Raw genomic sequence first — 15,599 nt, 5'->3', positions numbered from 1 at the left:
CTACTTGGAATCATCTTAAACACCCCTTTGAAGACCTTCCATGCTGCAGTTTGAATAGGGCACCTGAATTACAAGAGGGCACTGGACAAGTTTATAGCAGTACTCCACACAGGGGTATCTTCCCTTTGCCTAAATGAACTGAGGAGGTTAAACCAGGCAAACATGCCCTGAGTAACAGGAGAAGAAAGCAAGGACAACAGGCTCCATCTTTCCTCCCAACTCGTGAGACCTCTCGCAGTTTGTTCTCAGTGGGGTGCAGCTCAGGCCCTGGCAGAGCTCAGGACTGGGGTTAAAATGCTCCTTTGTGGCTCTCCCCTGTGCCCCGTTCAACGGAACAGTCTCCACACAGAGTTAATCTAGGTGTTTTCCTTCTGCATCAAGTCACTTGCTCTTGGTGGGAAGAGGGGACACTGGCTTTGGGTAGGCCAGGAAGGATGAACCTGAAAGGAACCATGCTGGACCAGAAGGAAACAGTCAGGGAGGAATGTGTGGGGCCACACAACTCAGTGTGGCTGCCCCCAAACTCCTTATTGTTTCGCTGAGGTCATGACCATTTCTGTGCAGGCCTCAGAGCGTGTGTCTGTTGGTGTAAGATCATGCCCTTTGCCTGCGTCACTCCCCATTCTTCTTGGGAACAATCAGGAAGAAACTCCTGGTGTTTCTTGGCTCCTGCACACATTTTTCACGCACAGGGGAGCACCTAGCCCATAGAGAACATTTTTTTGCTGCTTTAATCTTGATGGAAAAAGTAGTTAGCGATGGAGGAAGGAATTCAGGAGATGGCTGAGAAGTGCCTGAGGGAGGAGAACTTTCAAATGTATTTGCACATGAGAAGTTGTGAACGTGCCACCAAAAAAGTCAAGAGAAGTAGTATTAACAAGGCAAGGGGAAAGGGCAAGAGAATTTCCTGTCTTTCAGCTCCTCACAAGTTCCGCCTGCATTTCAATGTGCCGGTTCACGCCAGTAAACCTGGACAGCCTGAAACCTGGCACTGCTCTGAAAGTGGCAGCAGATGCCGCAGAAGTCATCCACGGGCAGTTAGAGCTGTAAAATTACTTTTAGGTGGAAAATGAGAAAACACCATGCTTTAACCTCTAGCTGTTGGACACACACGGGAGCTCATGCAAGTGATACATGATTATAAGAGCACACAGTGAGCCACAGGCACTGCTTTAACAGGGCTAACTTTCTGCCTGCTTGGCAACCAGAGCAAAATCAGATGTGCCTTTGTTCAATCAGATCCTTTACACCACCAGCCCATGAACTACTGAAAAGGGGTTTGCAACACAACTACCAGCTCAACTGCTGGCACCTGCGCTCACTTAACAGGGGTCCACACATCCAGCAGGGAAAGTTAAGAGCTGTTGTTTTAGGCTATGCAAGCTGCCCAGCTCCACATGTTCATGCTTGTATAGGGGCTACGATGAGCTGTTCAGCCGTAAAAGCGTAAGCGGGAAACCAGAACACAGCTGAAACAGAGGCTGCTGCAGCGAGATATGCATCTCCTGTGACTTTCCACAGATCTCACTCTGCCATTAGTGGAACTAGTCAGCTGTCCCCAAAGGTAGTTCTGGGTCTTGAATTTTGTTTTGCTTTGAAATACTCCATCCTGTTTCTTTTGACTTGTTTTACAGGATCACCTTGGAAGTGACTGATTTTACAAGTTCATTAAGCACAGTGCCTTTCGCCAGGCTCGACCTGCCTTTGTCTTCTTGTCCACACCTATCTTGAAATTCACAGTTCTGCACCTCACCACCACCCTGAGAATAAGGCAGCAAGAGAAATTAGCAGAAACTCCTACTTGAAGGTTTTCACAGCTACCGATTTGTTACAATCCTCAGGTATCAAAGGATTTGCTCCTATGTGTGGACCCAGGTCTGCTCTCAAGTCGAACAGAAAGATTAGGCCCCATAGCCTAAACAAATGGGAACTGTGCATTCAATTATTTCCCTTGCTGGATAAGAAAAATAAGAGTATAAAGACAGGCTGGCTATTCTTCTAGACCTGCGTTATCCACCGCAAGGGAAATCCTCAGCGTTCACAGATCAACACCGACACTGCTAACATCAGTAAGGCTGCATTTGTTGAAAGCAGCCAAGATTGGGACCAACACGTACCTAAGTCCTGTTCATCTGGACAGGGCAGACACAATGTCCTGTTCAGCAGTCCAGCTGCAGCATCTGCCTTCCCGCCCTTGCCAGTAGCTCCCTCTCCCTCCTCTCCCTGCCCACATCTCCAATGATGATAAATCCCAGCATGCCAAGCTTCAGTGCTTGCACTGCTAGAGACAGAAGGCAGATTAAGCTGCCTAAGTCCACCACGGGTCATGTCAGAGCTACAAAGCCTAGTACCCAGCAAACCAACACTTTAGATGCTACGAGTTTCCAAAAATCACAAACACAGGGAAGGCCACTTGGGGGCCCTCCTTGCGTTTCTCTTCCTGAACAGCATCCCTCCAATAAACACACGTCAACACGTGATGCTGTAGCCTTGAAAAGAGAGGAAAAGGCACAAAACTATTAGCCAAATACTGCATGTTCTGGCTACATAGCATGGCCTATAACTCAGGATCCCCCCTCGCCGCCTCTGCCTGCCACTGACTCATCTCAGGTTGCTTCACCCACCCAGTGGGTGGCTGCTGGGCCGCCCGGCTCACGAAGCAGGGATGCACCAAAGCGCCTGGGTCCTCCCTGTTACGTAAAGCTGTCACAGCTACCTGTGAGGCCCATCTGTTGCCCCGCAACCTTTAAATTCTGAATTAGTATCTATTAAGACAGCTTCCTGGAACAGTACTCACATACAAATCTGCTGCCGGGCTCTGTCAAACGGCCGGCAGAAGTCAATAAAATCCAGTTCATCATGGGATTTGCCATAACAATGGGACACAAACAGACTTAGTCTTACGTATAGAAATGATGTCAACCAAATTAGCTTTGCCCAAGTTAGTCAGATGCTCTTGCAAAGCGTGGCCCTGTCCTCTCATGTCTCAACCCTGGTTGTGCTATTTGTCAGATGGAGCTATGGAGGGACATCTTTGCAAACCAGTCTTGAACATGGAGGGCAGAGGAAGAGTTCTTGAGGGTCTCTCACCCTCCCCCTCCCTCCCCAAACAAAAAAACCCAAACAACAACCCAAAAAAAGCAAAGAGCATAACATATTTCATGGAGTGATAGGGACAAAGCTCTAACACTCCCGTCCCTGGATCATATCATGGCTTCTTGCCTTGGGAAGCTGAAGGTGATGGCAGATCAATTTGCAAACAGCAATAGCTACTCCAAAGACTGGGCTTCCAGGAGCAATTCAGGTCTGAGACAACAGATATGGGCACTCAGCTCCGGGCTCACAGACAGACGCTGCCCAGGAAGCTTTCCCACGCTGGCCACCTCAGGCTGGCTCTCCATCAGCTCGTCTCTAATCAGCCAACGGCAATGCTGCAGTGCTGCATTTTGGTCAGTCACAAACAGGAAACACAGCTTGGCATTTGAATATCAGGTATTCAAAGTACAGCGAACTGTATTTTTGCTTATTAAAGGACAAAATACTGTTAAAGAGAAACGTCACTAGGGAATCTTTACAAGGACTTGTTTACCAACATTCAGCAGATAAATTAAACATGAAGTTTTCATTAAAAATTAGTGTTTAAGTGACTCAGTGTTAGACATGGAACCAAAACCTCGTATTTGGACACCTCTGACCTTTTTATGAGTTGGAAAACTGAGCCCAGAGTTACAGCTCAATTTCGCAAGTGGCCTTATTCTCACAATAGGGCAAGACCCCCTCAAACCATCAGATGGAAAACTCCCCCAAAATGGCTATGCAAGACATGCCTCAACTCCCAAGTTCAGTTCATCTTGAACTGCTCCAGATAGCGAGCATTTAAAACAGTTTTCACCCTAATTTGTCTGTGACATTTTGTCTCAGACTGCTTTTATGCTTATATCTTTAAAAAATAAAATTAGAATTTTCATTTGACTCGTGCAATCTAACAATTGGTTTGGACCAGCTATACGACAGCCTCTATGTTGGGATGTGAACTGTCGCTTCTACATGGACTTAATAGCAGGACGTGGACCATAACTAATCCTTAAAAATCACCTACATGGAAAACTCCATGACACAAATCTTCTGACTGTTATGGTTATTTTTGTGTGTCACCTACTGCTTACATTTTTACTTCCTTTTCTATGTGAACATTTATCAATTTGAAGCCCCAACAAGATGGACAAAAAGATGTACATAGACTTTGGTGCTACCCATTCCTATCCTTCCACTAAGATGTTCACCACATCCAGCAAACGGCAGCTTGGCTCTCTTGCCAGACGTTAGGCCTCTGCTGTTTCCCTTCAATACAAAGGCAGAATCCTGGCCTGCAAACAGGAGAAAAGTAGTCACCTGGATCCTGGATGGGGAGGCCAAAGGCCCAGGGTTTATGCCAATGTCTGGCTTCATGCAACTTGGATAAAGCAACTTGCCCTTTTCTGTGTCTGTTTCCTCTTGTATCATTTCATCTGGCCTCCTAGAAAAGAAGCCTTCACCTCTTCCCCCTGCAGTTATCCAACCTCTCATTTAGGGGTCCACCGGCCCACACAGGCAATGAGGTTACATACTGAGCCAAACTCCGCACTCAACCAAAACCAGTCTGTGCCCCAGCTTCTAACCCCAGCAGCCACTTGAGAGCGTGCTATTACCATCTGCGCAGCAACTAGCAAAAGGGGCCTGGCATAAAAGTGCTCCCAGCAATACCACAATAAACATTTCCCTCTTCTGCGCAAATCAGCCGTGTCAGCTGTGCTGTGACACCTCCTTCAGCTTGCTAAGAGCTGCTTCTTACAGAGCCTGCTCTTGCTCCCATTCAATTCAGCGAGAGTAGGAGCAGCCCAAAGTCTACTCATAGTACAAGATTTTATTGCTGTCATAATGATTAATAACTACTTACACTGAGCTTTTAATGAGTACCTGCACTTTTTTTTTGTTTGTTTGTTAACTGGGTCGTAAAGGAGTCCCAAATGATTTCCTGGATTTATAGTACAATAGGGACCTCTACAGGCATCTCCCTCTTCAGAGCAAGGCTAACGACATGACATGTATGAGCAGCCACACATCACTGCAGATGCCATCAATGCTCTGCAATGCAGAGAGACTGTAGAGCGCTGAGCTGTGCAGACAGCACTTTCAGTCTCTCAGTCGGCAGGTCAAGTTGTTCACTGGTACCTTTGGGCCACTGAAGTGATACCTTGAAATGCAAGCAATAACCAGGAGATTTTTTCCCACTCCTCATTTTTCATGCTGCTTTTTCTAGAGGCTGGATCCAGCTACCCCACTGCCATGAAGCTGTTCGGTTCCATGCCAGGAGCTACTGAAATGAGCAGGGCTATTGAAGACCCTACCTATGATGGGCCAGAGTCGACTGAACACAGCCTTTAAATTATTTATCTGCATTGTGCAAATTGTCTTATTTCAAACACTTATATTGCATCATGATACTTCTCTGAATAGCTCCAGAAGTTGAAACCAAAAAGAAAAAAATTGCACTCATGTCATACAAGATATAGAGTTGAAATGAATATTCAGAAAGAAACTCTTGCTGTTTGTCATCAAACTTCCATTTCACCAAGACTGACCCCTTTTTCCCCTCTCTCAGTACTGCTACTGTGTTATCGATCTATTAGAGAACCATTTCTCAAAAGAATTCAAAGAGGCAGAAGAACGATCCATCAGCTACAGCACTATGAGCAGGTTTGAAAAGTTTGATGCCTCGCCTTCATGTGACTTTTAATGTCTCCCCGTCTTAGCTCTCCACAGCACATCATCCCCAAAGCACTGCCTTGCTTCACAGGGATGCTCTAAAGACAAATCCATTAGGGACCACAAGCTTCAGGGGTCATGGGAGCTATTCTGAACTTAATTATTAAATCAATTATTTTGCCAAGTTAGCCTTCTCTTCGCAAGATACTTTTCCAACTAGTGTATTTCATGGACCAGAAATTAAATAAAACATATAATGGGGGTAAAGAATGACAAAGCTATAACATTTTGCAGAGAGCCACGTGATTTTGGCGGGTTTGGGTTTTTTTGGGGGGGGGGGGGCTGGGGTTGGTTTGTTTGTTTGTTTGGGGTTTTTTTGCATAAAGTCCAGAATCACTAGCAAGTAACCAGTTTCACAGCTAGTTCTTAGGACACAACCCAGTACTTACACTCAGACTATATGCTAGTTAGTCTTGTTCTAGCCACATGAGCACAAATCAGTTTTTTACTTTTAATATGCACTAGAAGAAGCTGGGTTGCCAGAGTAAGTGGGAAGGACCAGAAACCCTGCTGGGTTATTATGCAAAACATGCTCTTGGTTACTAAGAGTAAGAGAAAACCTTCTCTGAGGTAAAACTGTCTCCTACCTACCTGCCTGCCACCAGACGTCTAAAGCCTTCTTCAGGATGCTCTGGCACTGTCTGCAGTTGCTGGCTGGCTATCGGACTACACGGGCCAGTGGCCTGGCTGCCCCTGTGCCCTTGCAGCTCAGGTTGCCGAATCAGCCGTGTGCAGTCACGGGCACCGCTGTTAATCAACAGTGCACCCTAACAGGCAGGCAGGACGGACAGGGACACTGCATACTCCAAACATTAGCCATCAATACACTTCGTTACACTTCCTTCCAAGATTAAAAGCAGTGTTTTGAAAGGACAGTCATCTTTTCCACAGGCTTGCATCTCACCATTTTAAATAGACCTCGCTGGGATCAGGAAAACTGCAGGCCACCCACACACTTCAATAGAAAATGGGTGTCAAATTCAGGGGAGGTATTCAAGTCACAGCCAAGCATTAGCAACAAAGTACACCTGTGTGGTGACTGCAGATGTCAGTGAAGCAGGTAGAGGGCTGGGTCGCTTAAGGGCAACTACGCTTGAGAGATGCGCTGCAGGAAAAGCCAATGTGGTTCCACCAGCCAGGATCACACACAGGGCAAATGCTCTGTCCTTTGGAAAGGCAGGTACCAGTCTTTAAGGTCTCTCTCTTGGCCCTGCTGAGCTGGTGCCCCAACAAAGCTGACGCAGGACTGCCTAAAAGCCACACAAACACAGGGTCTCCTCTTGAAATGACATGTTTTGGCACGTGCAGCTAATAGGAAGCAGAAGCTTACGATTCTGTTAATTATGCCATTACAGAAGGAGTCTGAGCCTGATAAATGAGCCAGGAAAGATGATCCTGATCCTCTGACAGGCCTGTTCTGCAGGAAATTCAGCACCGTAAGCAGCAACACACCATACTAGCCCAGTAGCATCTGTCACTTATCAAGGCAGGGCTCAGCACGGCTGAATCCACGAAGCAATCTGAGGCAATGCAGACTTCCTCAGCCAGGTCACTGCATCAAACAGCAGAGTGATTCATTCATGCAGTGATGCCTCAAACACAGCTTGGGCCTGATGAAATCCCTTAAAACTGCAATGACAACACTCTTCTCTCACATGGGCTACAGCCTGTAAACACTGCAGACTGATGGAGAAAGTTGCCATCTGTGTTGGTGCCACCAGCCTTGGATGTCTGAGAAGCTGGTAGCCTGCTCCAAGGTTGTGCTTCAGCATGCAGGGCATACAGCACCCAGGTGGCAAGGAACCCATTTCTGGAAGCCTCAATACCACTTGGAAAAAGAAAACGAAAATAAAGCAAAGACCTGCTTTTCCTTCCTTCTTCCCATCTTCATCTTTCCGCTTTATTCTCATTCTGCCCTCAGACAAAGTCTCATTTTGCATGGCACAGACTCATCTGGTGTTTCATGCTCAAGCTTTTTTTCCACTAGCAGAAATATCTCAGCAAACTTCCACTGGCTGCCTTGGACCAGAAAGCAAACTAGAAAAAATATTTCACTATTTAGTCTCCTGCTAAATTGTGGTCTAGAAATAAACCTTCCTTCCCAGTTATGTTTAACCAAACATTAAAAAAAAGAAGTCATTATGTGTTTGTATAGGTACAGAGTGTCTCACTGCCATCAGTACTGTCAAAGAAGCACTTGGATATCATGCAAGGCACCTGCTTGGTCACTGGTATGTAAAGGGTGACAAAAAAGTAAGAGGACATGCAAACGGTTAAACTCAAACAAAATCCATCTCTCCCTGACAGCTTTCTCTGCACAAGTGAAAGTCCAGTTGGTCAAACTCCCGCCCTTAGAACTCCTTTAACAACTGCACGTACACCCTGAGCAAGTTGTGTTATTGCATGTGCCTGCTCCAAGACCCAACCTCTGTGATGCAGAAGGGCCGGTCCTCTAGAAATTAATGCAACACTTGCAATGTGCATGCAGGAAGACACAACTCGCTGCAGAAAAGGAGATTCACTCACATGACAAAAGCTTTGAGGCTTTTCATCCTCTGGCCTGTCCAGCTCTAAAATTGTCTCCAAGATCGATGAGAAAGATCTCTCACCTGTGTTTTCCTGATGACACACGTGTTTCTAATATGTCTGTGCGAAGGGTGAAGGGTGGTGTGTGTGTATGTGTGTGCGTGACAATGCCCAGATTGTAATTCATATCTAATTGCACTCTCACTACAGCAAACATTAGGGCAACTACTGAAAGCTGACGTGAAACTTGTGAAGAGCAGAAATTGTCTCTCAGTGAATACTAAGAAAAAGTCAGAAGAACGGAAAGGAGCAAACAATACAAAGATCTGAAGATTTAACTTGAGATGAAGAAAACAAAAAGGCTGAGAGTTGGAAAATCAGTTCAGTGCCTCTTAGAAAACACTCATGTCAATGCACAAAGGAAAGGACTGTCTGTCTCCATCCAGCTCCTCACCAACAATCCTTTCCATGTATGCACGTGTCACTTGCTCCAGTCTGTTGCATGGGGACTCCAACCAAACAGTGTGTGATGTGTTGTTTTATTTATTGGTATCAAATGGAGAGCCAAGATGACTCAGCTACTGACCAAGATCCCCCTGTGGGAGAAGCCCATTGAACTTCAGACCACTGGAGTGCCAAATGTACATCTACCCGTTCAAAACCCAGTCTTTCATACACATTTCAGCATTATCATTGTAGTCTCACAAATACACAAGGGTTTTTCAACAAATGACATGCATCCTGTTGTGAAAATTAACTCACATTAACAAAGAAATTGAGCTTTCCAGCAGGGCACCTAGAGTTAGGAGCCTATATCATCACATAAAATCCCCAAGTACCTAATCGCCTTTTTCTTGTAGATGACTAAGCATAGCGGATGCATTGACAATGTGCAACAGCTGAAATTAAAATCTCTTAGAGCCATCTCCAGTCTCATCAGCACTAGCAAACACTCCAGCTGTCAGTGAGTAGTCACAGTTAGTGCCACTGTCTTCAGAACCAGTTTTCTCCACTTTTCCTTGAACAAAATCTTTTTACCTTTGTAATTCTTCATAGACAAGATGAAGAAAAACAAGCATCTAATATGTATCTGTCTGTCCAGCGTGAACAAAATCCTTATGGTCATTTCTTTCTTATTTGAGTGGTCACATTGTGCACATAATGTAAGAATGGAATAAAGAGAGTTTGTTTCCTGGGAAAAGCTATACTGAAGTTTCATAACAAAATTCCAGCTTCTCTAGCAACTCAAGTCTTGCGCTGAAATCACGGTGCAGCAAGGTAATGTTCTGCATGAAGTTCTGTGAATTTCATGAGCTGCTATATGATGTTAGGGAAAAGTAGAGTTCTTTGTCAAGAACACAATAATCCATTTTGAGAAAGATGTCTGATTCCTTTGCTTATGAAAATAGTGAGAACTTGCCATGCCCAGAGGTGTCATGATGTAATTTTCCATGAATTGCTTACTCTCTATTCCCAAGTTTAAGTAAGCTTTTGAGAACCATCCATTTTCCTCAGTCCAAAGCATTTTAAGACTTTGTCCTTTGTGGCAACAGAAGCCTATACTTTGCTTAGCACACTGAAAATAACTGCTGTGTTGGAAGAGGGCTGTTTATCCACACACATAGGCAGCAGACACTGAAATCGGAACACAAACGGTTTCTTGTCAGCATATGACGTTCAGAATACAACTCCATTGTGAGACAGGTTGTGCTTTTCCTCCAGAGGAGAAAAAAGATGAAAAAAAGAAAAAAAGAAAAAAACAAAACAAACAACAAAAAACTGACAGAAAAGACCAGAGCAGAACACTGTACTAGGACTTGAAATGACTGAAAACAGCTAAAACCAACCAGTCCTCCCCTCAGCAAATATCAACCACAGGAGAGCGTTGAGAAGGCTACAAGCATCCTTAGCTGTTTGGACCTGCTCGTCTAGCAACCTTTACTAAAAAGAGGAAGTCTTTCTTCAAAAGTGAATGGAGCCCGTCAGTTCTGCAGGCGTTTGTTTTATGTACTCGCTCTGTCATTCCCTTTATTTCATCTCATCAGCGAGGCTGGGGTACCTGCCGGATGGCGCGGGGTGCCCTTCCTAGCAGAACTTCCTCTCGTTTACAGGCAAACTGGCAAGTGTCCCAGTGCCAGATCTTCATAATGCTGTCTCGCCCATGCAGACTTTGTAGGGTGATTTCAACTTCCTGCATCTAAAATGGACAACATCATGTGATTTTAATCAGACAAATCTAACCCCACAGCCGTCTAAACAGAGCCTAAATCTAATCACCCAACCCATTCAGGCAGCCCCAGTGAAACCCATGTTTTAGATAATCGCACCATTTGACCCAACCAGCAGATTGGAAAGCAGAAGTATAGAATGTGAGCTCCTTTAAGATCACACTGCAAATCAGTAACAGGCAAAAACAACATGTTCCCAGGGCCCTCAAAAGTCTGCACACTGTTTCTTCCGGCCCACTATAATTCAGATGAATGTAGCAAGGTTACATATCTCCCATACCTCTTTCTTACGTAGCAGTAGATGACAGCAAGTATCCCACTTGTCAGTATTCCTACACCAATTCCCACAGCAATGTAGCGTTCATAAGAATTATGAGCGTATGAATTTAGTGTTAAATGTTCACACCTCTCACCATTGTAACCTGCGAGGCACCTACAAAATAAATATACAACATGCAAAAATTACTCAGAATTCCTTATGCTTTGTATTTCAGAAACATATGTTAGTTTTCATCAGTTTTAAACAGTTTAGAACAAGTCTAAATGAGGATGGTCTGAATCTGGTGCTCAGTCAGAACCTCTTCATTCCACCAAGACTACCAGTTGCCCCAGTCTATCTAGTTTAAAGCTAGCTCAAGTACTGCAGTCACAGCAGCAAATGCAGTCTAAACATACCCTCATCATGGAGGGTGTGGACAAAGAGCACTGTGCTCTGCTGATCCTTAGCTGCCACTATGTCTCCAAAGGCCAAAGCTGCCCAGTATGGATCCTAGAAAATTTTAAGGACACCGTAGTCCCAATTGTTGTGTAAGCAGTTGTGGAACAAGGGAGCTGCAGCTGCCATCTTCGAAGATCCTGCCTCCTTCATTGTGCTCACTGTGAAATCTACTTATTCCTCTACTACTTACTCTAGCACCAGTTATGATTTGAGATGCCACCATGGCAGTGACCTACAGAGCTATGTATTCTCCCTCTCCCTTCCTTAGTATTACACTAGCACAGCACTACTGCCTCGTTAACAGTCCTGAGCCACCACAGCACTCGAGCCTGTGCCAAGCTTTAAGCCTGCAAATACTTGACTGGCACCTGAAAGCTACGCTCTGCTGAAAATTAGTCACATAACATTAGTTAACATGTAGCAGACAAAGAAACAATGCTACTGTTGTTATTTTCTAAGAAGGGTACTTATAAGCAGTATTCTTTACTTGCATATGGGTTTCCTCAATTCGCTGTGGAAAGCACAGAGCCCATTGATGCAATAGCTGTGGTGTTCTTCAAGACAGGTCTGCATAAGCTTCAAGAGCTTTGGCTGCTCTGTGTAGTCTACTGTGAAAGGGGAAAAAGTCATGTTATATTTAGGGAAAAAAAAATAATCATTTGAATATATTTTCACAACTCAGGTTGAACAGACATTGCCTGCAGAAGACACTTAACGCACAGATTTACTGCAATATGTCTTGTGAGCAAATTCAAACACCGCTAAGCAGAACAAGCTTCTAAGACATTCCAGCATAGCTTTAGAGAAAGAACAAATGGTAAATAAATTGCTTGCTCTTGAGAAGCATGTATAAAAATGATTATGGGAGATTCATCCAGGGTAACATCAGCACTACCCAACCTGCAATCCAATCAGAAAAACCATCCCAGGAATATAAGGGGTTTAGGACCATGAGAGCATTGAATTATTCTCGGTATGCTTCCCAGTCTGAATGCAAATTATTAGTTAATTCCTTTTTTCTTTTCCCCATCACAAGAGAAACGACTGCATTTCTAACACGCCTGCCTGCCAGCTCTGCAGCTATGAGTGAGTGATGAATGGTGGGATTGCTCCCTCTATCCATTCTCCACGGTCTAATGTTAGCAGTGTCCGATTATGCTCATAAGCATCCAAACTGCCCAGATGGTCTTCCCGTGCAAAAGCATGGTCCACTACCGTTAAGTTCCTGAACTTGCTCAAAATTATATGCAACCAGGCCAGTAAGCATGTTTTGGCTTTGAAAACACAGAAAATTACTACCTTACTCCCAACCATGGTGGCTCAAATGGGAATAAAGGAGAAGTCAGAACTGTTCTTGGGGATCTTATATCAATGTTACATACTGATAGAAGAGCGCCTGAGCTCAGGAGCAAGGCACCCTGCTGTGTAGGAGTGTAGAGGCTGTCATGAATCTGTAACATGGGAGCAGGGGTGCGGCAAGTGAAGAGAAAGCTCAAAAGCTTCACCATCAAAGGAAGTATCTGTTTGAACTGGTCTCTCTACCCAGTTACAGGAATCGCTGGTGGGGTGGGGTGTCCAAGCAGTCTTACTGTTTCAAGGGACTGGTTTAGTGATGGCTGAAGGTGATTTCCTAACTGAGTGTATGTCAACACCAGCTTTCGGTTATGACCACAAGAAAAATAACATCATGCAGGAAGGTGACAAGGTCTGCTCAGCAAGACAGTCGTACAGCAAGCAGAAACCTTCCTTTCTGACTAAGTGCTGAATCAAGGTCTGGAGATATTACACTGATGGAACCACTGGCATAGACATAAGCCTCTAGCCGTCCTGCGGGCAACTCGAGATCCCACAACACATTTTTCAGAATTAACACCACCAACCCCCTAAATTCCTGATCAAATTCCAGTTTGAGGCATTTAATGGCAGGAATCCCCCCTGTGCGCTCAAACTAGGTGATTTTTTCCTTCGTCCTTTATGCAGCTTCATCACAGAGATGACAAGTGATGGCAAACAGCTGCTCTACTCTACGCCCGCACTCTAGAGCAGTTCACAACTTCAGTTGTGAATCGTGTGGTTTGGACACCTAAGAGTCATGATGCTATCACTGTTACTCAGATCAAACAACAGTACTTTGAAAATAGTGCCCTCTCAAACCTGACAAAGTAATCGGACTTCCAGCTTATCAAGAGACTTAGACAGAACAAGTAACAATTCAAGTCAGCTTGAAAAAGAAGATGTTGGTTTACTACACTTTCTCAGGAAAAGCTACAGAGGTGGAAAAAACATGTCTTGCTTTAAAATGAACTTCTTCGGGCTAAGAAAAGGGCATCTTTTCCATTCTGGTAAGGAAAAATCACAAGTTTCTCTTCACGCTGTGGAGATGGCAGACCTAAAGCTCGAAACACAGCGCTAGAAACTATAAACCAAACCCACAGTTTTGACCTAGCAATCAAATGACAATACATACACACTGAAGGATACGCCCAGACTGAGGCCCTATCTTTATTGCACACTACGATGCAGCAGGGGAGCACCTGAAGCAGCTCACAGACCAGATTTGTGTGCAGCATCACCTAACAGCAAGCTCTACACTACCACAGCTAGGTCGTCCCCATATACTGAAACCAGAATGGTATCGCTGCTACAGGAAGCCCCTGTGTAGAGCAGACACCCCCATAGCCTTGAACCACACGCTCTGCAAAGGAAGATGCTGGCGCTGGCTACGCGCGAGCTCTAGTATCAAGGTCTGGCTCTTTTCTGGCTGGCTCCGGGAACGCCGCCGACAAGCTCCGCGGACAGGCTTCTCAGCTTGGACAGTCAGCACAGGACCAGGCCTTGGAACGACAGATTGAAGGAAGAGAAGAACAACTGAAGAAAGGACAGATTTCAGGAAGAAAAGACAGATTTTATGACAAGAGATGGATGATACTATTTTCTGCACAGGAGGACCGTACAATGCTCGCTGCTGGGAAAAGCACAATGGAAAACAGAGCACGTGGTAAACGCAACACAGCTGAAGAGCTCAGCATGCCAAGGAGATCCAGGACACAGGAGACCTGCAAAAGCCCATTTTCACGTAGGCCTAATGTACCTGCAGACCAGCCACGGAAGCTCTGCAGGGAAGACTTTCACAAAATAGGCAATGGCACATTCACACTTCCCCTGTGCCTCTCCTCAAACACTTAGGCACCAACTGTTTTGAATCACCATTTCAGCCCAAAGGGGGCTGCTGAACAGTGCACTATGAAACCACTAAATGTAAGCACTCAACATGATGCTTTAATGTGCATTTCCTGCTGCCCAAAGTACTACTCTTCTACTGGGCCCCAAGAAGATGTCTACTGCACAGGTTTAGTATTTCACTCGTATCTCTGCCACACAGGGAAAAAAAATAAACGAAGAAGGTACAAATCTACACACCAGACTCATGAAATCACCAGCCACCTCTACTCAAACTTCCACCCGATGGATTCACACAGCCAGAACATCCCTCCTCATTTACCCCACTGGTGCCGAGAGGTGGCAGCCTTTCATCTACCAACGCCTGGAAGAAACCTCGCTTCATGCAGGTACATGAAACCTCTTCCCCTGAGTGCCGTGAAAGTTAGCACTGTCATTAGAAACAAAGGTCAGCCTAGAGCAGAAGCCTGCCTAGAAAGCACTTGAGATAAACACCTTGCTGTGCAGGCGACAAATGAGCAATACATTCCTCCCTCGTTGTCAGGAGCAAGAGCTTTGTCCATTGTGGGTTGCAAGATCAGATCTTAAATGTACACACTAAAATTCTAAGCGCTCATTATTTTGACATTGCAAAAGTACAAACTACCTCTGAAAGAATGATGAGTCTTGAAAACAAAAAGAACGATTTTCTAACCCATCCCAGAGCATTATGCTAATTCATATCATATTATCCACCTAGATACTAAATAAGCTGTTGAATAAACACATCCATGTGCCCTTTCATGTCACGTGAGGAAAGAAAAGCATGCTGTGTAAGCACTTGACAGTTGCTTGTAACTGAGTCATTCAAACAGATACACTTGGCAAGATCTGACATGAAATCAAAACTACAGGTAGTTGGAAGCCTGGGCATGCCAAAACTGACAGACCGGCAACAAAAAGAGTCAGCCACTAAGACCACGACAGCTCAGCCTTCAAGTATGGTGCGTCATGGAAAGTCAGGAAACGGGAGGGAGGGAAGGGGTCAGCCCCAGGTTCAGGGCCTCCCTTACAGGCTGCACAGAAGCAGCAGCTCATGGCAATGAAAGGATCTCATTTTTCCCCCAGTAAAACAACCAAGCCCTTCCCTACCCCTAGCTGCC

The 15,599-nt window shown here is 45.1% G+C and overlaps 1 protein-coding gene across 13 annotated transcripts in view; it reads right to left on the bottom strand.

Moving 5' to 3' along the window:
- The window catches only part of LOC104317828 (methylenetetrahydrofolate dehydrogenase (NADP+ dependent) 2 like), a 73,912-nt gene that overhangs the window by 13,915 nt on the left and 44,398 nt on the right, over nucleotides 1-15,599 (bottom strand). For 5 of the 13 annotated variants that reach the window (XR_011323852.1, XR_011323839.1, XR_011323861.1 and 2 more), the window contains 3 exons: nucleotides 11,765-11,885; nucleotides 10,840-10,992; nucleotides 10,391-10,528 (listed from right to left, as the gene is read on the bottom strand). Coding sequence is in view for 1 of the 13 variants with exons in the window: in XM_069778582.1 (XP_069634683.1) it covers nucleotides 10,474-10,528; nucleotides 10,840-10,992; nucleotides 11,765-11,885 (329 nt within the window). In the remaining 12 variants the exon portion in view is untranslated. Of the gene's footprint in view, nucleotides 1-8,858; nucleotides 10,529-10,839; nucleotides 10,993-11,764; nucleotides 11,886-15,599 lie in introns of those variants that run through there. The other 8 variants (XR_011323856.1, XR_011323865.1, XR_011323897.1 and 5 more) reach the window with 6 other exon arrangements.

Source organism: Haliaeetus albicilla, chromosome 1 (assembly GCF_947461875.1).
Source record: "Haliaeetus albicilla chromosome 1, bHalAlb1.1, whole genome shotgun sequence".
Taxonomy (NCBI): Eukaryota; Metazoa; Chordata; class Aves; order Accipitriformes; family Accipitridae; genus Haliaeetus; species Haliaeetus albicilla.
This window is presented reverse-complemented; position numbering and strand designations above follow the sequence as displayed.